At 34.3% G+C, this 23,400-nt stretch overlaps 3 protein-coding genes across 3 annotated transcripts; 1 reads left to right on the top strand and 2 right to left on the bottom strand.

Moving 5' to 3' along the window:
* Positions 1 to 4,489: 4,489 nt before the first annotated feature.
* On the top strand, positions 4,490 to 11,667 carry LOC114537220. Its single transcript, XM_028558355.1, has 6 exons — positions 4,490 to 4,983; positions 8,183 to 8,407; positions 8,674 to 9,764; positions 10,306 to 10,369; positions 10,630 to 10,795; positions 10,913 to 11,667. The coding sequence occupies exons 2-6, from the start codon at positions 8,215 to 8,217 to the stop codon at positions 11,043 to 11,045; spliced, it is 1,647 nt and encodes a 548-aa protein (XP_028414156.1). The 5' UTR covers positions 4,490 to 4,983; positions 8,183 to 8,214; the 3' UTR covers positions 11,046 to 11,667.
* A 4,710-nt stretch (positions 11,668 to 16,377) lies between these two features.
* LOC114537246 (uncharacterized skeletal organic matrix protein 5-like) lies at positions 16,378 to 17,099 on the bottom strand. The gene is made up of 2 exons (XM_028558383.1): positions 16,969 to 17,099; positions 16,378 to 16,836 (listed from the first exon to the last, which is right to left on the bottom strand). The coding sequence occupies exons 1-2, from the start codon at positions 17,032 to 17,034 to the stop codon at positions 16,378 to 16,380; spliced, it is 525 nt and encodes a 174-aa protein (XP_028414184.1). The 5' UTR covers positions 17,035 to 17,099.
* Positions 17,100 to 21,982: 4,883 nt separating this feature from the next.
* On the bottom strand, positions 21,983 to 23,163 carry LOC114537245 (uncharacterized skeletal organic matrix protein 5-like). The gene is made up of 3 exons (XM_028558381.1): positions 23,084 to 23,163; positions 22,828 to 22,960; positions 21,983 to 22,724 (listed from the first exon to the last, which is right to left on the bottom strand). The coding sequence occupies exons 2-3, from the start codon at positions 22,924 to 22,926 to the stop codon at positions 22,227 to 22,229; spliced, it is 597 nt and encodes a 198-aa protein (XP_028414182.1). The 5' UTR covers positions 22,927 to 22,960; positions 23,084 to 23,163; the 3' UTR covers positions 21,983 to 22,226.
* Between the last annotated feature and the right edge of the window lie 237 nt (positions 23,164 to 23,400).

Below are 23,400 nucleotides of genomic sequence, written 5' to 3'. Positions count from 1 at the left end.
TATGAAATTGCAGTTTAGTTAATAAATGTGACACGAATATTTGAATTTTGTTCAGAAATAGTGAAACATGTATATACTCGTAAATAAAGATTTTCTGATATCGCAATCCCTGAATAAAGCCCCTTAAAGTTCCTTTATGAAGTACCATGGTCTCTTTATTGCTTTCAAATTCAGCCAGGAGAAGACTAGCCGAATTCATTTTGGAGATGGGAAACTCTTTCTAATGTGAATTTAGCCGTTTGGACGGGGTCCCATCTGGACGAGAGACTCTTCTTAAACTCGCATTAAGACGGAAAATGAGACGAGTTTCTGAATATAAACACGGTCGAGGACGGAACAAGGCTAAGGGAAAACAAACAAAATTTTTTTATCGTAATTACGATACCCTTTTTAGCATTACCCGACCCATCACACGTAAATCTATCCATTCCTATTCATATTTAGACGGGTTTTTACGTCAAATTTCCAGTCTAAGATGAGTTTCCCATCTCTAATATGAATTCGGCCACTCGCGCAGCTTAAGGGGCAAGGTTTGCTTCCACGCAGCGACTTGTATTGTGCCAGTTGCTTTAAAGAAATATTTGCATTCACGGATATAACTGTATTGTTGGCAATGCGAAAGAAATATTAAACATATTTTACAATACGCACCTTCATTTGGTCCTTGAAAGCAGAAATCAAAACCATAACCAAACGTTTGAAGATTCAGGAATATCAGCAACGAAAGACTGACTTTGACGAATGCGCGAAGCAAACGTTTTGGTTGCATAATCAATTCCATATTCACTGGTTGTTTTTGTTGGACAAGCGACATGTTTGCCGTGAGTGGAAATATTTTATCTTAAAGTAACTTGGTCTGCCTGTCTGACGACAAAATCAAAAACTTGTTAATGTGATGTTCATCTGCGCCTGTTAAATATATGCGACACAATTGTTTTGTTTTTCAAATAAATATTACTAACATATGCCATTTCGGCTTTTACAAAACTTATTCATTTATACTTTATTCGTTTAGATAATTAAACAGCAAGCTTTCAGGGGTGAAAAAAATCAACAAATTAAGACAGGTTATTAAAGTTAGTAAGACAGAGGGACGTAACTGGAGCGATAATTGGTAAGGTGAATATTCCTATATCAGTTCTAGGGAGAAAAGAAATTTCTAGGGAAAACTGGACATGTGAATATTCACCTCCCCAAAATTATCGTTCTAGTTACGCCACTGTTAAGACATGCATAAACAGGGTGTCCCAAAAAAAAGTCACATGAACTTACTATGGCGATTTTTTGCGGATTTTAGCCCCTATAACGAGAATTTTAGCCGGAACCCCAAAATTTCCTGGGGCCCTGAGGAAAAGCTTTGATGCTTTACACGATTCAGGGCCCCGCGCTGAAGGTACTTACTGCAATAAATATAGGCGGCTGATGAATGCATGTTCGCATGAATATATTGTGCATGTGTAATTCATTGAAATGTTTACAAATAATGTGCACGATTGTGTTCAACCAAATGTTCTTTTAACTTGTTTCGAAAATTTCAGGGGCTAAATAGGCTTCTTCGATATTGCATGCACATGGTTTGAAAATCAAATTATGAGGTCGGCGAAAACCACACAAAACCCACGCCAATATATGTTGGTCACGTGATTGATATTTAGGTATTTATGAATATATGGACAGGACAAACTTTTCGACAATGATTGTATTTATGCAGAGTCAGAGTGTCCCAGTAAATATATTTCATGGTTTCTGACATTGTGCTAAATATATAGCTGGTTTAAATAAGTAAAGTCTAATTATTGCGATGTCTGCATATATATGTTTCAAAAATTGTCTGTTTTGAAGTTTAAATCCGGTGGCGATGTTAGAGATCTTTGTAGATTTCTCGACTGTCGACAATGTCTTTCCTGAGCCGTCTTAGAAATTTTAAAACGCTGTCTGAAAAGGTCCATTTCACGTTCAAGCTAGGCCACTCGTGTTTCACCTGTGCTTCTACGAAAAATTCATACACGAAGTGATTATTGCATGCAATTTTTTTCATTTGCAAGCATATCATATTGCAACTTTGAATTTCGTATTCATCTTGCTACAAAATAAACCGATGGCCAGACAGACGGTTGAAACATTAAACACACGAATTAGATCGTAAATTGTTATTACTGAAATTACTAAGGGTTTATCTAAATGAGTGAAAAAAATAAAAGCAGCTTTATTTACAACATATCACATTGCAGTTTGTAACAAGACGACTCAAATTTGAAACACGTATGCAAATTATGCCATAACTAAATAAGTTATAAAGTTAGCATTTTTTGAAGAGAAACAAATTTTCACTTTGTCCGCATATTAATTATATTACAAATTTTTAATTGTTGACTCAGTTCAACTGTGAGACTTGTTTATCTTGTAGCAAGATGATTCGGAAGCTTCTTTCTCTTCCTACAGTGCGTAAACCTCATTTAAGAGGCTATTTCGTTTGACCGGCTAAAATAATTAACTAAATTTCACGATCTAAGCATCTCATATTTTAAATAGTTATATTAGTTGCTATCTATACTTAAGTACAAAGTTATTACCACGCTTCCTTAGTGTGTAATATTTGCAAAATATTCACGTTTGGAAGAAATTATGGTGATACTCTATCTTATATCCACTGTTTGTACAAATGTCATATAATTATTGCTGCCGATAGTTCGGTTCAATTTGTAATGAAAATTCTCCTATCATGAAAACTTATATCCTTACTTGATTGTGTAAGCGCCATTTTTGCAACATTATTTCGAAAGGAACTTTGATAGCTTTTTGATTTAGCAAATGATATTAGGAGAATATCATCATATTTTTTAAAATTACAGAAACTGTACTGTTGAAACTGTTGGACCTGGTATTGTGGCATTGTACCCGGGACGGGAGAATACCTTCAGAAGAAAATACACATATAATAATTGTAAACGTTAGTAACAATGCGACAGAAAAATTACTTTTGTGCGTTTTATTTTCATAGCACTACATATATATTCTAATATCACAGATACAGTAGCTGCATGCTTTATAGGCCTAATTATTATGCTGATAAAAATTTCTATTATCAGTCACAGTCTAAAGTGCTGGGTGCATATATTATATTACCTGCATGTACTTTTTTGGCATAGACTGGAATAGACGGGCTACAATGTTTTTTAAATGTGTATGCAATGTCACCGTTTATGCAAATTCGTTACATTTACAATATAGCTAAATGCTGGAGTATTTTCTACAATCGGTCCAAGAATTGTCACGTTTTTACAACCCATAAGTTAACTTAAACTTGACTAGAAGGTAGCGTTCTATTTTACTGGTTTATTATTGAACAAGAATGTATCCAAACGTCGCCAAGTTTTTATTACCGTTATCGGGTCCGACCTTGGCAAAATTTCCACTTCCGGAGTCCTCTGCTCCATAGCCAAGCCATGAATCACATGAGTTACAATTTTTTTCGTTATTGGCTACGAGTCCAATTCGCATTCTTGAATGTCGGCATATATTATTAAACCCTTCCCTGTTGCAGTTTATCTGAAGTGACGAGTCCTCGATCAGAGATTTCCATGCTGCTCTTCCAGCGGTCGTTGCCCTGAATTGGCCGTCTGCGATCACATTGTACAGCGAACTTCCGGTGTAGTTTAAGCTGATCCATTTTGTGTCTCCGTTATACACTGTTAAAAATAAATGTATTTTTACAGAAAAAGTTCTGTAATTTTTTACAGTAATTGATTTGTAATTCTCAAAATACAGTATTAATTCCTGTAATAAAAAAAGAATCTGTATTTTAACAGATAATTTATTGTAACATTTTTCCGTGATTTTACTGGGACAGTAAATTAACAGTAAAATGTTGTAAAAAAGCAGAAGTCTTATATTTAACAGACAAGCTGTAGTCTTATATGTAATGATTTTACTGTAAAGATAAATTACAGTAAAATGTTGTTAAAGTACATACTCTGTATCTTAGGCTTAGGGATAATTTTCTGCTATAATTCCTATGGCTATAGTATAGAGTATAGATAATGTGTTGTAAAAATCGAGAAATTTTTACTTGCACATGAATCATGACTCATGCATGAGCCAGACGAGGTGCCTGATTCAAACAAAAGCTGGTCATGTTAGCTTTTTAACCAAAAACTGTTCGTGTGTACGCCCGACCAGAAATTTTTGTTTGCTGTATCGGACGTATGCACACACGAAAAGAAATGCCAAGCCAAACTGACTTGTTTACAGGAAAAAAATGTTCGTCTCTTGCGGGCTTCAATTTGTCAATGATGGCAAATAGGCTGAAATAGCTTTTAATTAGTATTTGCACATGATATAAACCGGAAAAATCGTAGTTCCTGTTGAAAAACAAGCTTATTTCGTTTGTTTTTAATAAAAGCTTGTTTAATAGTAGTGGCGTGCATGTGAACTCCATGCACTGCGAATAGACATAAAGTCATAATATACTCTTTTAATAGCAATCATTTAATTTGTTTTGTTTTAACTCTTTCGAATCAAAATATGTAATATTTTCCCTAATAAATAAATACTAGCCACGTTTCGAGTATCATTATAAAATTCTCAGTGCTAATGGCTGTTCAAACCGTGTCCGTGAGTAACACGTGATACAGAAATGTGATTGTGGTTTTTGTTGACCTTTGATCTTTACTGTGAAGTTTTGTCTTCACTGGCAAAAAGTTGCAAAGCCGGAAGAAAGGTTGAAAAGCCGGAGAAGTGCGAAAGAACTGCATTTACGTGCCTAAAAAGGCTAAAATATTTGTTTTAAAAGTTTTACACCGTTGGGTACTTATCAGAGAATCTTCTATACTAATTTCCTGGCCGAGCTGAGGCTTTTACGTTTCCTACCGTTGGATAATCAGCGTGATAAGTCGCGTCTCAACATCGGACAGTCGAGTGTCGTTTTGAAGTGACCACTTTCCTCGAGGCTGTGTTTGTCCTAGTTTGTGTTTATGTGAATTAGTAAGTACTACTTATGTCTTTCCGCTTCAATGCTCGTTGTGTTATATATTTCCGTATTGTTAATTAGTATGTACCGTTGCAAGGCGCCTACGTGTTTTCATCGAAGTCGTTCGCTGGGAGCTTATGCCAACCATTACAGGCTTCATTCCAACGAGGCCAATGTAACGTTCCCTTGCGCTGTTAAAAATTGTGCTCGAAGGTTTCGAACATATAGTGCATTCAAATCGCATGTTACAAGAGATCATGAAAATGCAAGGCGAGAGGGATCTAATACTGTTAGCTCTGCGCCGATACAATGCCAATGTAGTTTTTGCTCCAAGTTTCTACAAAGCATAAAAGATTTAATTGCTCATCAAAAAGATCACATTACCCAAGGTGTCGAGGTAACTTGCCCTTTTAACGGCTGTAACTCAAAATTCAAAATAAAATCATCATTTACTTCTCATCTAAGTAGGCGTCATAAAAATCCTGCCAACAGAGAGGTGTCTTCTGAGTTACTTGTACATGTAAATAGCCAAGCAACTAATAACACTTCAAATTTAAGCCAGTTTGATGGTTTTGATTCAGGAGAGACATCCAACAATGACAATCTTGAAAATGATGATACCCAAGAGGATATTAGTGAGTTATTTGTTAAAAATTTGGCATTGTTTTACCTGAAACTAAATGCCAAATATCATGTGCCTGCTAGCACTATCCAAAAGATCATCCAGGAAATGCAGGCAATGCATAACATGTCTCAAACTCACTTAAAACATCATATAAAAACTAAATTGGGAGAAATGTCTGTTGGAAGTGCAGTAATTGACCAAATTGTAAATGAATTTTTGCCAAATGATATATTCAATCTGGCCCATGGGAATAAAGGAGCACTAAGCACTGAGTATAGGAGAAAACAGTTTTTTAGGAGTAAATTCAGATATGTTGCCCCTGTTACAATATACTTAGGTTTTGATAAAAATCATGTGAAAAGATATTTTGAGTATGTACCAATAATTGAAACGATACAGGAACTTCTAAAAGATGCAGGTGTAAAGAAGCAATTTGCAAATCCTATTTTAAATTCAGATGATATATTAAGAGATTTCATGGATGGTAGTGTGGCCAAAAGTAATGTTCTTTTTGTTGAGCTAGGAAATGCAATAAAGCTCATTCTCTACCAGGATGCATTTGAAGTTGTCAATCCTCTGGGATCAGCGAAAAAAAAGCATAAAGTTTTAGCTGTTTATGTAACATTAGGAAACATTTACCCTCAAAATAGATCACAAATTGATCAAATGCAGCTTGTTCTCCTTGTAAGAGAAAGCGATTTTAAGTTTTTTGGACAAGATGCCGTGTTTCGCATCCTGGTAAATGATCTGAAAAAAATTGAAGAACATGGTGTTCTTGTTGAGAAAGAATACATACGAGGAACTGTTACTATGATTCTTGGCGATAATTTAGGTAGTCATTCTATCGGGGGATTTGTAGAAAACTTTAGCAGCTCTCCATATGTGTGCAGATTTTGTCTTATGGAAACTAAAAACATTCAGCTTGGTGATATTTTTGACACTTTTTCTCAAAGGTCCCCTGATAATTACAATGCCAACTTGCAAAATGTAGAAAGTAATCCAGACTTAGGTAACTATAAGGGTATCAAGTTTAATTCAATTTTCAATGAATTAAAATATTATCACGTTTGTAATCCAGGTTTACCACCTTGTTTAGGCCATGATCTGTTTGAAGGTGTTGTTAATTATGATTTGGCCTTGTATATACACCATTTTGTGAAAGTTAACAAGTGGTTTACATATGCCCAATTCAATCATATAGTGGCAAAGTTTAAGTATAGTGGAGTGATGCAATAATAAACCAAGTATAATTCTGAACAAGGTAGTAAATTAGGTGGTCATGCTGTTCAGAACTGGTGTTGCTAAACTTTACCACTTTATATTGGTCCAAGAGTTGCCAACACCTGTGATCCTGTCTGGCAGTTAACTCTACTTCTAAGGGAAGTTGTTGAGCTTATATGTGCACCAGAAATTAGTTTGGCACAAGTTGCACATTTAAGAGTAAAAATTGAAGATTATTTAGAGCAAAGAGTTTCACTCTTTCCTGACAAGCCAGTGAGACCAAAGCACCACTATATGGCACACTACCCAAGACTTATTTTACAATTTGGTCCATTGATAAGAGTTTGGACTCTTCGTTTTGAGAGTAAGCATTCATACTTTAAGAGGTGTGCTCGCTACAGCCAGAATTTTATCAATATATGTCACACATTTGCTGAGCGGCATCAACTTTTACAGGCTTACCTTAACAATGGTTCACTTTTTGGTGCAAGCACAAATTTTGAAAGTGCTATCCCATTTAATGTAGATCTGTATAATGATAGCATCAAAAATGCCTTTTGCAACCATCACTCAATAAATGAAGAAGTTGTCACCTCTTCTGTGGCAGTTATTGATGGTATTCAATACCAAAAAGATTTTTATATTGTCCTAGATTGCCAACAGAGTAATTTAGCATTGGGTCAAATAATAATGATTTTTCAACATAAAGATGATACAGTGTGCCTTCTGGTTAAAAAAGTTCCAGCACAATATCACTTTGAAATGGGATATTATAAAATTGGTGTTAGTAGAGAGTCAGGATTCAGTTGTGTTAAGTTGTCTGATCTCAAATCACACTGCTGTTTGCCAGCATACACGATGGAGAAAGGGCAAGTCATTGTTTTAAAACATGCAGTTTTAGCTTAAATTTTTGAAAAGCTACCTTGGTTGCATGGGTTATATTTATATAGACTAGTTTGCTGGGTTAAAGCCGTAACTTTACCTAACTTTGCGAAAGTATATAAACAGGGTATATAAAAAACTGTAAATTCCATAATTTGGATGCACAAAATCACACCTTAGAATTTCCATATGGCTGTGCAAATAATTACACTTCTTGGATTTGCAAATACGTATCTGTGTACATTACTAAAAAATAAACACACAATGTGAAAAAACCGGAACATAATTAAGTTCAACAGGCAATGAAATTCTAATGTATGATCTCGTGCATACAAATTATGGCATTTGCAGTTTTTTTATGTACACCCTTTACATATATATATATATATATATATAATAATATATATATATATAATATATATATATATATATATAATATATATATATATACAATTCTGCCAGCCTAATTTTTGATCTTGCCATAGATCTACAGTAGCTGTAACAAGATATTGTAGACATGGATGAGATTGTACAACTACTTCAGAAGTTACTTCCCCAGTTGTCAGTAGATTTGATTGAGGTAACAAAAGATAAATTGATTGGGATGGGAGTTGATAGTGTTGAAGATCTACAACTTCTTCAAGAGCAAGATTTGACTGATGTGCTTAAACCGATACAAATAAGAAAATTATTGCGGCATTGTGGGGCAGGTGTGTATGCATGGTGATAAGGCTTTACAATTAACAACCAAATTAAAACATAAATTTTATGCACAGCATGTACGTGTACTCATTCTATTAAGAATGAATACATTTTATTCAACAATGAATACTTTTTAAGTTCCTTTAATTTGTGGATTCCTGTGCTTAGGTTTGTGTTTATGTTGCATATGCTTCTTTGCATTGTATTGTTTTATCTTTGCTTGTGCTTTTCCTTATATTTGCATGCAACATATGTATGCTTCACATTTCTGTAGCAAAAGCCTCTGTTGCACAAATAACTATGCCTGCATTGCCCTCCTGGAAGGACACTTCAAACACGACACCAGTGAATAGTAACACCAGTTCACTTAATTCACCATGTTCCGGACGAAATACTCCAATTCAGTTTGATGATATTGATATCCAATCAGATAATGATAGTGCATCTGGAGGGAAGACAAGTAACTACTGGATCAATAATTTCCAAATACCCTGGAATAAATTTCCTAAATCTTTGCTCGATGCCTGTACCAGTAAGGTACGACCAACATTGCGTGATAGACGTGAGATGGTACGAATAATATGTGATGATATTAAAATGCACACCTCACTTCCTGGAAGAAGAAACCTGGCCCGTATTGCCGAAATGATGGTATCCAAGTACAAGGATTCATTCTGTGACACTATTGGTGATACTGTTATTGGTTCGGGTTACGAATCGCTGCGAAAACAACTTGAAGAAAAGATGGCAAACCTAAATAGAAAAGCTGGCAAAGCTATTGTAAAGTTGAGTGTTTCCAGTGATGATGATAATGATTCTGAAACCAAAATCAAAGGGAAAAAAAGACCTGGAGCTGATTCATACGGATGTATAAACTGGCAACCCGATGCGCTTCCTACAAACGAGACACCTAGCAGTCAAAAATCGAAACAAGATTGGCTTGTTTCAGAGTTTCCTAAGAAAAACCAGGACAAAAACAAAGTTTTGCAATTTATGGAAAATACGTACACATCTCAGCGTCTTTTAATCAACCAAACTGATCCAAACCCTGTGCCAGTACAAGAAGTTCAAATCCAGTGGCCTTTCTTATTTGAGAAAGATTGCATGTTCCAGCATTTTGAACTTCTTATGGGATTTAAGATCCAGAAAGTCATGATAGAAAGTATTGGAGACAAAGCGGATACCATATTCAAGTTCATGAAAGAGTGTGTTGTTCCTTCAAAGAAAAACCTGAAGCAATTGCTTATTCGTATAGAAGCTGCTATGTCTGCAGAGAAAATGCAAGTACCCCAGATTGATGGTGTATTTCTAATGCTTTTGGCGTACTTTGAAGAACCTCAAGAGCTTATGATTAAGTCATTTGATGTAAGTACTGCAGTAAACTGACCATTTCAAAAATTATTGATCTTTTGAAATATCTGATATTGGGATATCTGATAGTGATGGTTTAGTGGTTATTATAGATAAGAACAATACACTATCATTTGAGTAACAATTATCCCAAAATATCAGATACTCCAATAGATACATAAATTTTGAAAAGGGCAATTTGGAAGGGGGAATTGTCAATTGTGCAGTAGCTTGTTGTATCAAGCCCATTCATTTACCTCAACTGTGGATAAGCCGAGTTTAAATATTTATAATTTACAGTTTAGCTTAAACAGATTGTTAAACTCAGACAATAAGGCAAGTCTATAGATTTATTTAATACTTAATTGGACTAATGTATACATTTGTTAGTACATTATATTATTTAAATATAACTCATTCATGACAGGTTTAAAAGTTATTTAAGCTCGGCTTATATCCACATGCAGTTGAGGTGAATGAATGGGCTTGATACAACTGGATTTTGGTGAATATGTCAGAAATTTCAGTTATTAAGTTCTAGCTTCGTATATTTTAGGTAACTGCCACTGTTACAGAAGTTGTGAAAAACTGTCCTACAACACCATACATATCTGTATTTGGTAAGTGTTTGTTTTATGGTTATATTATATATTATATATCCATCCGGCTATAGCCACCCAGGAAGTTTATTTTATTCAGGCTAGGAGAAAAATTAATCCAGGTAGTAATTAATTAATCCATTAATTCAACTACATGAAAAACAATTGACTATATTTTTGACAAAATAATACACAATTATAGCTTATTTGCCTGTCCCCAGTGGAATGCACTTGACTGCGAATAACACTAAATTATGCCTTATTAATTGGATCATAAATAGGCGATGAGTTGCTGGGGGAAAGGTGCTGTTTGGTGGTGGATGGTATTGTGGTAAACGACTCTCTCACAAGCATAGCTGAAGGAATGATGATGTTGTTTGCCTCATACTATGTGTTAAATATAGCATATCCCGACGAGTTAGCAGCTACTTTGGAATTCATTCAAAGGTTAGCATTGGATATACATGCATATCTTTTAAAACCCATGAAATAAGAATGCAGATATTTTAACTTTATTTATAATTAGAATTTTTAAATATCGTATTTTTCTTTCTTAAAATATAGATGTTTTCTCAATTTAAACCCAGAAAAAGGGAACAAAAGATCCAAAAAGAAAGGGAAACAACATTCCATTAACCCTAAGGTTTTAACCTTAGCAAACACATTAAAAGACTATCAAAGCAAATGGACTTTATAAGGAGCTTACTGATAGTTCATATAGATGTTAAAAACCGTATAATTTGACGATTTTGTCATATGTTACTTTGTTATTGTTATAAAAAAATGCTGTTTAAGGAGACATTTATCATCAAATATTGCGTTTCATGCACCTAAGGTTTATTTGTAAATTATGTTGCATGGTATTAAATGCCATATTTATTTTATCCTGACATTCGATGTTCAGTTTTATGTTTAACTGTAATTCCCTATAACAGTTGTATGATTTTATATTTTTTAATATAATATGTTAAAAACTATTGCTCTATACTTTGATCTTTATACAATAACGTGATGATATTCCCGTAAAATTACAGATTTCCGTTAAAATATAGTCTCTGTAATTTTACAGTACTTTTACTGTAAAATTAACTTGTAATTTACAGTAGTTCTAGTGTCCAAGCTGCCGTACTTTTTACCGTAAAATAACTAAGATTTTTTGTATATTAACAGTATATTGCACTGTATATTAAAGCTATTTTTCTGGTTTATATATTAACATAAAGTTTCTGTAAAATAACAGATTTCTGTTAAAATACAGTTTCTGTAATTTTACAGTAATTGCTCTGGCGTCCAAGCTGCCAGTACTTTTTACTGTAAAATAACAGAGATATTTTTAACAGTGTACGACATACCCAGGCAAATCTTTGTGAACGGAGTATTCCAATACGAAGCCAACTTGCTTTCTTTCTCTGTCAGTTCTTCCAAACCATCTTGTGCTGCGTATGTCTCTTTGTTTTTCCACAGAGAAGAATGATAGTTAGATGTATTCTGTAAAGTTGAAAGTTGTTTAAAACTAAAAGCTTTAACTATTGTTACAAATTGATTGATTAGAAGTGAATACGCACTACACTCTTTATGACTACAATCTAACCTTAGTCCCATCAAGCTTCATCACTAGTGTCCAGCCTCCAACCCCACATTCTGGGATATCTGTCATGTGACAATATACCTTATATGGTGGTGAGGAATGATTCTTCTGCAAGGTGTAGACACCATTGGGCAATGATCTAGACATAAAAAATTTCTAAATAAATGTGTAATAAAGGTTGAAATTCATTGACTGCAATAGATTTTTATCCACCAGTATATATATATCTATCTTTTTAACTTACGTATTCTTGGCAAACAGTTCTTTGCAAGATTGTGGAAAAGCCTACAAAAAATGACAAGAATATATTCGTTTCGACCCATTGAACCGCGAATATTTCTTTTTTATTTAAAACTAATTTGTCGACTCTCGACCGTTTATCGTTCTGTTCTAGATCTCTAAATTAATTTTGTAAATCAGAGAGCATTTGTAATGCTTCAACCACCGAAATTGCATGTACTTACCCTTAGTGGCGTAACTAGAACGATCATTGGGAGGGGGGTGTGATATTCATTTATTCAGTTCTGCCCTACGAATTTCTTTGTAAGTGCAATGGCTTACAATAGAAATCCGTCGAGCAGAACTGAATACCCCTGCTTACCCTAGTCCTATTAGGACTTGTCAATTCGTAGTAATCAAAATCTTTGTGCCGAAGAAAAGCTTTTTCTGGCATCTCTGAAGCAATATCTTGAAGGAATTCACAATTTTTTTCTGAGTTGGAGCATTTTTTGAAATTAGTAGATCTACACGCTTCGTTATCACGGGCACAAAAGTAAATGCATTCTACTCCCGTTCCTGCGTGGACTTTTTCTATCACTTCGCTGTTTAAACGACGACCTTTCGAATAGTAAAAAAAGAAGGTAAACGTACATTATGAATTATGATGCTAACGAAAATTGTTGATTTTTCTAATCGAAACTTTCCGTAGTCGTATAGGCGGTATAGCACAGGAGGAAGTAATAAAAACATGGTTAAATATTTATGAAGGCGTCTTGCTAATGTAGTCCGTGTGCTTCTCAAGTGAAGAGCTAGACGTAGAATCAAATTAACAAAGTGAGAGGTCATTATGAAATTGCAGTTTAGTTAATAAATGTGACACGAATATTTGAATTTTGTTCAGAAATAGTGAAACATGTATGTATACTCGTAAATAAAGATTTTCTGATATCGCAATCCCTGAATAAAGCCCCTTAAAGTTCCTTTATGAAGTACCATGGTCTCTTTATTGCTTTCAAATTCAGCCAGGAGAAGACTAGCCGAATTCATTTTGGAGATGGGAAACTCCTAATGTGAATTTAGCCGTTTGGACGGGGTCCCATCTGGACGAGAGACTCTTCTTAAACTCGCATTAAGACGGAAAATGAGACGAGTTTCTGAAATATAAACACGGTCGAGGACGGAACAAGGCTAAGGGAAAACAAACAAAATTTTTTTATCGTAATAATTACGATACCCTTTTTAGCATTACCCGACCCATCACACGTATAAATCTATCCATTCCTATTCATATTTAGACGGGTTTTTACCGTCAAATTTCCAGTCTAAGATGAGTTTCCCATCTCTAATATGAATTCGGCCACTCGCGCAGCTTAAGGGGCAAGGTTTGCTTCCACGCAGCGACTTGTATTGTGCCAGTTGCTTTAAAGAAATTATTTGCATTCACGGATATAACTGTATTGGTTGGCAATGCGAAAGAAATATTAAACATATTTTACAATACGCACCTTCATTTGGTCCTTGAAAGCAGAAATCAAAACCATAACCAAACGTTTGAAGATTCAGGAATATCAGCAACGAAAGACTGACTTTGACGAATGCGCGAAGCAAACGTTTTGGTTGCATAATCAATTCCATATTCACTGGTTGTTTTTTGTTGGACAAGCGACATGTTTGCCGTGAGTGGAAATATTTATCTTAAAGTAACTTGGTCTGCCTGTCTGACGACAAAATCAAAAACTTGTTAATGTGATGTTTCATCTGCGCCTGTTAAATATATGCGACACAATTGTTTTGTTTTTCAAATAAATATTACTAACATATGCCATTTCGGCTTTTACAAAACTTATTCATTTATACTTTATTCGTTTAGATAATTAAACAGCAAGCTTTCAGGGGTGAAAAAAATCAACAAATTAAGACAGGTTATTAAAGTTAGTAAGACAGAGGGACGTAACTGGAGCGATAATTGGTAAGGTGAATATTCCTATATTCAGTTCTAGGAGAAGAAGAAATTTCTAGGGAAAACTGGACATGTGAATATTCACCTCCCCAAAATTATCGTTCTAGTTACGCCACTGTTAAGACATGCATAAACAGGGTGTCCCAAAAAAAAGTCACATGAACTTACTATGGCGATTTTTTTGCGGATTTTAGCCCCTATAACGAGAATTTTAGCCGGAACCCCAAAATTTCCTGAGGGGCCCTGAGGAAAAGCTTTGATGCTTTACACGATTCAGGGCCCCGCGCTGAAGGTACTTACTGCAATAAATATAGGCGGCGTGATGAATGCATGTTCGCATGAATATATTGTGCATGTGTAATTCATTGAAATGTTTACAAATAATGTGCACGATTGTGTTCAACCAAATGTTCTTTTAACTTGTTTCGAAAATTTCAGGGGCTAAATAGGCTTCTTCGATATTGCATGCACATGGTTTGAAAATCAAATTATGAGGTCGGCGAAAACCACACAAAACCCACGCCAATATATGTTGGTCACGTGATTGATATTTAGGTATTTATGAATATATGGACAGGACAAACTTTTCGACAATGATTGTATTTATGCAGAGTCAGAGTGTCCCAGTAAATATATTTCATGGTTTCTGACATTGTGCTAAATATATAGCTGGTTTAAATAAGTAAAGTCTAATTATTGCGATGTCTGCATATATATGTTTCAAAAATTGTCTGTTTTGAAGTTTAAATCCGGTGGCGATGTTAGAGATCTTTGTAGATTTCTCGACTGTCGACAATGTCTTTCCTGAGCCGTCTTAGAAATTTAAAACGCTGTCTGAAAAGGTCCATTTCACGTTCAAGCTAGGCCACTCGTGTTTCACCTGTGCTTCTACGAAAAATTCATACACGAAGTGATTATTGCATGCAATTTTTTTCATTTGCAAGCATATCATATTGCAACTTTGAATTTCGTATTCATCTTGCTACAATAATAAACCGATGGCCAGACAGACGGTTGAAACATTAAACACACGAATTAGATCGTAAATTGTTATTACTGAAATTACTAAGGGTTTATCTAAATGAGTGAAAAAAATAAAAGCAGCTTTATTTACAACATATTACATTGCAATTTATAACAAGACGACTCAAATTTCAAACACGTATGCAAATTATGCCATAACTAAATACGTTATAAAGTTAGCATTTTTTGAAGAGAAACAAATTTTCACTTTGTCCGCATAATAATTTTATTACAAATTTTTAATTGTTGACTCAGTTCAACTGTGAAACTTGTTTATCTTGTAGCAAGATGATTCGGAAGCTTCTTTCTCTTCCTACAGTGCGTAAACCTCATTTAAGAGGCTATTTCGTTTGACCGGCTAAAATAATTAACTAAATTTCACGATCTAAGCATCTCATATTTTAAATAGTTATATTAGTTGCTGTCTATACTTAAGTACAAAGTTATTACCACGCTTCCTTAGTGTGTAAATATTTGCAAAATATTCACGTTTGGAAGAAATTATGGTGATACTCTATCTTATATCCACTGTTTGTACAAATGTCATATAATTATTGCTGCCGATAGTTCGGTTCAATTTGTAATGAAATTCTCCTATCATGAAACTTATATCCTTACTTGATTGTGTAGCGCCATTTTTGCAACATTATTTCGAAGGACTTTGATAGCTTTTTGATTTAGCAAATGATATTAGGAGAATATCATCATATTTTTTAAAATTACAGAAACTGTACTGTTGAAACTGTTGAACCTGGTATTGTGGCATTGTACCCGGGGCGGAAGAATGCCTTCAGAGGAAAATACACATATAATAATTGTAACGTTAGTAACAATGCGACAGAAAAATACTTTTGTGCGTTTTTATTTTCGTAGCACTACATATATATTCTAATTACAGATACAGTAGCTGCATGCTTTATAGGCCGAAATACTATGCTGATAAAAAATTTTATTATCAGTCATAGTCTAAGGTGCTGGGTGCATATATTATATTACCTGCATGTACTTTTTTGGCATAGACAGGAATAGACGTGCTACAATGTTTTTTAAATGTCTATGCAATGTCACCGTTTATGCAAATTCGTTACATTTACTATATAGCTAAATGCTGGAATATTTTGTACAATCGGTCCACTATAACCTAAACGCGCACAAACTATGCAAAGAATTGTCACGTTTTTACAACCCATAAGTTAACTTAATCTTGACTAGAAGGTAGCGTTCTATTTTACTGGTTTATTATTGAACAAGAATGTATCCAAACGTCGCCAAATTTTTATCACCGTTATCGGCGTAGAACCTAGCAACATTTCCACTTCCAGAGTCCATTGCTCCATAGCCAAGCCATGAATCACATGAGTTACAACCTTCCTCGTTATTGGCTACGAGTCCAATTCGTATTCTAAAACGTAGGTATATGTTAAACCCTTCTCTGTTGCAGTTTCTCTGAAGTGACGAGTTGGCGATCAGAGATTTCCATGCTGCTCTACCAGCCCCCGTTGCCCTAAACTGGCCGTCTTCGATCACAGTGTACAGCGAAGTTCCGGTGTATTTGAAGCTCATCCATTTTCTGTCTCCGTTATAAGTCATACCCAGGCAAATCTTTGTGAACGGAGTATTCCAATACGAAGCCAACTTGCTTTCTTTCTCTGTCAATCCTTCCAGACCATCTTGTGCTGCGTATGTCTCTTTGTTTGTCTACAGAGAAGAACCATAGATAAACGTGTTCTGTAAAAGTGAAAGTTGTGGAAAACTAAAAGTTTTAACTATTGTTACAAATTGATTGATCAGAAGTTATACGCACTATACTCTTCATGACTACAATCTAACCTTAGTCCCATTAAGCTTCATCACTAGCGTCCAACCTCCAACCCCACATCCTGGGATATCTGTCATGTGGCAATATACCTTATATGGTGGTGAGAAATTATTCTTCTGCAAGATGTAGACACCATTGGGCAATGATCTAGATATCCGTACAATAGTAAACACTTACGTCGTTTGCTACAAGCTAAAATAATTTATTATATGTGTATAGAGATTTATGCACAGCAGAATGATGAAATAAAAATCGTATTTCACTGTGTAAATTAATTTCATGCAATTTGACTTGACGTACGATGTTTTTCACGTGTTAAAAAATGCCATACACGGCTTTTGATTGGACGTACGATATTCTTCACACGTGAAAAATTGTCGTATGCCATTTTGGCGGCAATTTGTTTACATTTTTTTCAAGATGGCGTCGAAATATAGAAGTGAGATTCAAAACATAATTCTCATATTCAAGATATTTTTACATTCAGCACATTCTCAAATCTTTCGGAAAGAATATCTAACTTCTATTGAACAAAATTGCCAAGAAACTGGACGGTAATAAATATGTTTTGATGCATAAATTTTCGATTTTTGTTTTTCTCTGTGTTTTTGTATATTAAAAGTGTGTCGTTGTCAAGTTGAACTCGTGCATGAAAATCCTACTTACTCGCCAACCATGAAGTAATCTCTATTTATTAATATTGTAATATCGCCATCCAAAATTACAATGGTATGGCTATATGATCGATATGGTTATGAAAAGTTCTGCTGGAATGAAGGTTGAATTCAAAATTAATTGACTGTATTAGACTTTTATCCTCGAGTATAAGTATAACTTACGTATTCTTGACAAACAATTCCGTGCAAGATTGAGGAAAGGCGTTTTGTTGTTCTCCTAAAAACATAAATATACAATATACTGGAGCGTTGTTTTCATTTTGGACGCAATAACATCAAAAATTTTAATTTTACCTGACAAAATATTTTTTTCCGGCTTTAGCCAAGTCTAAAAGGCGACAAGAATAAATTCTTCACACGTCAACCAAATTCTATAGTACCGTCCCATAAATGCCGCCCCCTAAAGCTGGTTTTCCACCAGTGATATTTTTCGAGCGAAGCGAATTATTCCTTTGTATTTGAGCAATTTGTTCCAGATGGTTGCAGTTGAGAGCTCTGACACATAAGTAAAATAACGCTTCACGAAAAATTATCGCTATATAGTGGAAAACCAGCTTAAGACGGTGTAAATAGACACTTAGGGCAAACGGCAAACTAAAATCCATATTCGTCATTTTGAAATTAGCTATATCGATATTAGGAAATTTAGACTAGACATTGTAATTGAAACATGAAATGTGAACTAAAATTTAGGGTTTACTTTAAAGTTGTCCGCGCTATTGCTACTGTCGATAATCATTGACGAGTCAAGTGCTTAGTTATTTCTAATAAATTTTCTTGCTCACGGGCCACAAACAATACGTTGCCGACTGTCGGTGACATATTAGAACCAGACTTAAGTTATAAGAGTTATACGTAATAGAATAAAAACGTAATATCAAAGCTTAAAGGCGGTTTTCCATTACGTCCTCTTGCGAAGCGCGCTCCGTTTTTCAACCCATCACACCCGCATTAGCAGATTTTCAAAGGCTGCTTCGCCCGCGGACAAAGCGAATGAAATGCATGAAACAGCCTTAAGTTACCTGACAAATTTTCAAGCAAACGTTCGTTTTAAAAGACGCGATTTACATATCGATGAACGTTGCATGACTGTGTAAGCCGGGTCTGAAGATGTGTTTTATCACTCAATTTAATTTATTTCAGTTCTAGGTAATAATTCATTGTAATAATGCATTTTGGAAGCAAGAACAACGATAATTGACGACATTTTTGCTTTACCTATGTAAGAGTATTGAATGGTCCAAATACTCCGTTCTTTCTTTGCGAAAGAAATTTCGGGCAGTTATAGCCAAGAAACACTCTATATATAGTTGTTTCATAGTTTCAAACTAAAATTTATTCTACCGTGCATATCCGTCGTCAAAACCACATAATATATGTAAAAAATTTATGCTTATACTTACTGGTTTTATTATGACAAGATGGTTGTATTCAAAGTTGATTTCTTCATCATCATCGTCTTCATTTGTCTTATTGTTGAGTTCACAGCGACCTTTACCGATACCAGAAGTTTTGTAGTTGATTGACGCACATGATCCATGACGAGCGCAAAGCAAACCACATTCAAATTCGAACTCAGCTTGTTTTGTTTCGATGACATGATTCGCCAAGTATTTCTGCTTATTTTTCCGAAAAACAACTTGCTCTGTGCATTCGCCCATGACAAAAACGAGAAACAGCAGAGAAATTCTTGAAAGGACACTCATTGCAAGGCAGATTGACCGTTTTGAACGAACAGTCAAAAAAAGGAAAATTTATACAGTCAAACAATTGGCGGTGAATCAAAAGAAACTCTTAAGTGGCTTTTCATTTAAGGGATAGGCTAAATATAAGTGTCATTTAAAGTGAAATTTACATATTTACAATATATAGCGAAATTTACATAATGTTAATGGACCTTATGCGCTATAGTTTAATTTTAGATCTGTGCGGCAAGGAGAAAAATATATATTACCATAGCTAAAAAGAGCGTACAAAGATTAGTATAATTGCAAAACTTAGTCGCGAACTTTTGTAAAAATAATGTGAAAAATGTTCGCGTGCGAAGTAGGCAAATTGATTTTTTTTAGTTTATTTTTTTTATTTATACGTGCAAAAATGTGTAACTAATTTAGTACAAACACTCCAGCCATAATAGAAAAGTGTACAAAATTTGCATCTTCGCACAACTATATTCCCAATACTATAAGACATTTCCCAGGTAAATTTTAATTTTGTTTAGATTTACAAATTTTGATGTATGCTCTTTCCGAAAATTTCCTTTTTCCCGCCTGCATGGAGAAAATATTGATCTACATAGCGTATAAGCTGCAAGATATCTTCGCTAATTATGATAGTTACTTATATTCAAAGAGGAACAGTATAGTTGGGGAAAGATAGGTTGATCACTGTTCAGGAAATAACATTTAGTTAAATTTTTTGGTTAATCAAAAGGGGTTATAGTTTCTTATTTCTTAATAAGTTGCATTTATAGTGTTTATAAACTAACTTTAATTAAACTTCTTGGCAAATGCTATATCCCCTTGTCCGAAATATATCAACAATAACTTAATAAAGAAACGACCGTGCTCCCCTATAAAGCGGCTAACAATTGTTACTTTCTGAATTGACAAAATTTTTCAACTCGTACTCTGAATATATTATTTCATGGTTTGCAACAATTGTGTTAACTATATACCGGTGGTTTAAATAAGTTAAAATCAATGTACATGCATGTGTATATAAAATTTTTCGTTAGTATCTTTGCAAAAATGGCGGTTTAGTTTAACTAAATGCTGTCATTGTTGCATGCAATTTTCCATTCATAGTTGCATGCATTCATTTCCAAGCATATCACATTGTAAGCTTCAATTTTATAATTATCTTGGTAGAAATAATACACCGATGGCAAGACAGACAGTTCAAACCTTAAACACATGAATTATACGGAAAATTTCTAAATGAGTGATTATAATGGACGCTCCTTTGAAATACTTAAAATCAAATTTGCATTTTGTGAGCACATCATGCATATACATATTTATTTCAATGATTCAGTTTTTATTTTTACTAAAGCGGAAGTTTAGTTTTAAATGCTGCGGAACTAGTTTTCTTGCATTAACATGATTGACAAGTTTCTAAGATGAATCGACCATCAAAATAATTCTTGAAATCGACCCGTCCGAGTCTCAACTGTATATACTTAATATAGTTTGTCATACATCCTGAATTATTTGTGGCAACGTTTCTTCATTTACAACAAAAATATTACATTATATAACTTATGATAAATCAGCTCAAACTTCAAACACACGACTGATTAGGCCATATAAATTCTTGGTAATTTTCTAACGGTTCGTCTGAATACGTCCATAAACAATCTTTCAAAAGGCCATTTTCTTAATGCATGGTTTAAATAATTTTAATTATTTTATTATTTTAATTATTTAATTATTTTGTTTTTAAAAAAACAAATTTGCACTTTGTTGGCACATCATATTTTAAACATTTAGACGCTGACTTAGTTCAAATGCTGTGGAACTAGTTTATATTGTATATTAAGATGATTGACAAACTTCTTTCTTGTTCAATTTGTGTTAGAAATTAACACTGCCGCCTGATAAACGATCTTGTTACGTTCAAGTTAGGCAATCGAGTTTTACTTGTGCTTACTATAGATCGTCATACATCCATCACATTTTAACTTTGAAATATGAATGTATACACTACATTATATGGGAATACGGACGATTGACATTTAAACCTCGATACATGAAATAGGCCGTAAATTATTAGCAATTTACCACAGGTATACATCTAAAAAGTTAACAAATGAAAAGCCTTCATGAGTTTATTTCGTTTGACCTACGTCTTAAAGTGGTTGAAGTATAATTAAAATTTAAAATTCACGATATCGCCATCTTAGCTATTTTTTGAATATTTAGTTGCCATCTGTACTAAAAAGAATTAAAAGTTTGATATACCACCAGGCTTCCTTTGAATGTGAATATTAGCAAAGTAACCACGTCCAAAAAAAAGTATAATGATATTCTCTGGTTTGTATCCAGCTGTTTGTGCAAATGTCATATAATTATTGACTGTGAAAGTTCGGGTCAATTTGTATTGAAAATACGCCTATCATGAATACTTCAGAATATTTGGTTTCATTGCGTAAGCGCCACTTTTTGCAACGTATTTCGAAAGAGACTTTGTAAATTACTTTTGTGCGTTTTATTTTCAAAGAACTACATATTCTAATAACACAGATATAATTATATAGTATTTGTAGGCCACTATACAGACGTAATTATTATGCTGATATAAATTTATATTATCAGTCATGTTAGAAGGTGCTGGGTGTGTATATTATTATATTACTTGTATCAACAATCAAAGCCTTATTTGTTATGATATTTTTGAAAGGCCTAGAATTTACATGCCACAATATTTTAATGTCTCTGAAATGTCCCTGTTTATGCTAATTCGTTACTTTGAATATATAAATGCTGAACCTACAATCACGTACAAATTATATGCAAGAAATTGTCACGTTTTTACAACCCATAGGTTATCGTAATATTGACTAGAAGATAGCGTTCTATTTTACTGGTTGATTATTGAACGAGAATGTATCCAAACGTTGCCAAATTTTTATCACCGTTATCGGGTCCGTGGCTAGCAAAATTTCCACAAGTCCATCCAGTGGACATTACTCCATAGCCAATCCAAGAATCACACGTATTACAATCTTCCTGTTCATTGGCTACAAGTCCAATTCTCATTTTTGAACGTAGGTGTATATTATTAAATCCTTCCCTGTTGCAGTTTCTCTGAAGTGACGAGCCGGCGATCAGAGATTTCCATGCTGCTCTACCAGCCCCCGTTGCCCTAAACTGGCCGTCTGCGATCACAGTGTACAGCGAAATTCCGGTGTAGTTGAAACTCATCCATTTTGTGTCTCCGTTATACGACATGCCCAGGCAAATCTTTGTGAACGGAGTATTCCAATACGAAGCCAACTTGCTTTCTTTCTCTGTCAATCCTTCCAGACCATCTTGTACTGCGTATGTCTGTTTGTTTGTCCACCAAGAAGAACGATACATAAATGTTTTCTGTAAAATTGAAAGTTGTTTAAAACTAAAAGTTTTAACTATTATTACGAATTGATTGGTTAGAAGTGAACATGCACTATACTTTTTACGACTACAATCTAACCTTAGTCCCATCAAGCTTCATCACTAGGGTCCAACCTCCAACCCCACATCCTGGGATATCTGTCATGTGACAATATACTTTATACGGTTTACGCACCATCTTCTTCAAGGTGTAGGTACCATCAGGCAATGATCTAGATATGGTTATAAAAAAAAATTTCTGAATAATTGTGGAATAATGGTTGAAATTCATTGACTGTAATAGACCTTTATCCACCAGTATATATATATATATATATTTTTTTTTTTAAACTCACGTATTCTTGACAAACAATTCTGTGCAAGATTGTGGAAAGGCCTACAAAAAACGACAAGAATATATACGTGTGAACCCATTAAAAATTTCTTTTGTATGTAAAACTGATTTGTCAACCCTCCACCGTCTATCTTTTTGTTCTAGATCTCTAAATTAATTTCGTAGATCAGGAACAATAACTCGCTCGAGAGCACTTGCAATGCTTCACTATTGTGAAACATCGCAAGTTAAGGTGGCAAAAATAAGGAAGCCATGGCAAAAATGACGTTTCAATATGGCCACAAATTATCATTAAATTACGATTATTTCACAAACCCT

Source organism: Dendronephthya gigantea, unplaced genomic scaffold, assembly GCF_004324835.1.
Source record: "Dendronephthya gigantea isolate DGI-Jeju-01 unplaced genomic scaffold, DenGig_1.0 000154F, whole genome shotgun sequence".
NCBI classification, from domain to species: domain Eukaryota; kingdom Metazoa; phylum Cnidaria; class Anthozoa; order Malacalcyonacea; family Nephtheidae; genus Dendronephthya; species Dendronephthya gigantea.
This window is presented reverse-complemented; position numbering and strand designations above follow the sequence as displayed.

Bases quoted from the DNA above. Each gene is read 5' to 3' on its own strand.
- LOC114537220 (XM_028558355.1), top strand. From the start codon at position 8,215: ATGGATGAGATTGTACAACTACTTCAGAAGTTACTTCCCCAGTTGTCA. The intron at 9,765-10,305 runs GTAAGTACTGCA...CGTATATTTTAG, and splicing joins TTATGATTAAGTCATTTGAT to GTAACTGCCACTGTTACAGA. The intron at 10,796-10,912 runs GTTAGCATTGGA...CTTAAAATATAG, and splicing joins ACTTTGGAATTCATTCAAAG to ATGTTTTCTCAATTTAAACC.
- LOC114537246 (XM_028558383.1), bottom strand. From the start codon at position 17,034: ATGACAGATATCCCAGGATGTGGGGTTGGAGGTTGGACGCTAGTGATG. The intron at 16,837-16,968 runs GTTAGATTGTAG...TCTTCTCTGTAG, and splicing joins TGAAGCTTAATGGGACTAAG to ACAAACAAAGAGACATACGC.
- LOC114537245 (XM_028558381.1), bottom strand. From the start codon at position 22,926: ATGGTGCGTAAACCGTATAAAGTATATTGTCACATGACAGATATCCCA. The intron at 22,725-22,827 runs GTTAGATTGTAG...TCAATTTTACAG, and splicing joins TGAAGCTTGATGGGACTAAG to AAAACATTTATGTATCGTTC.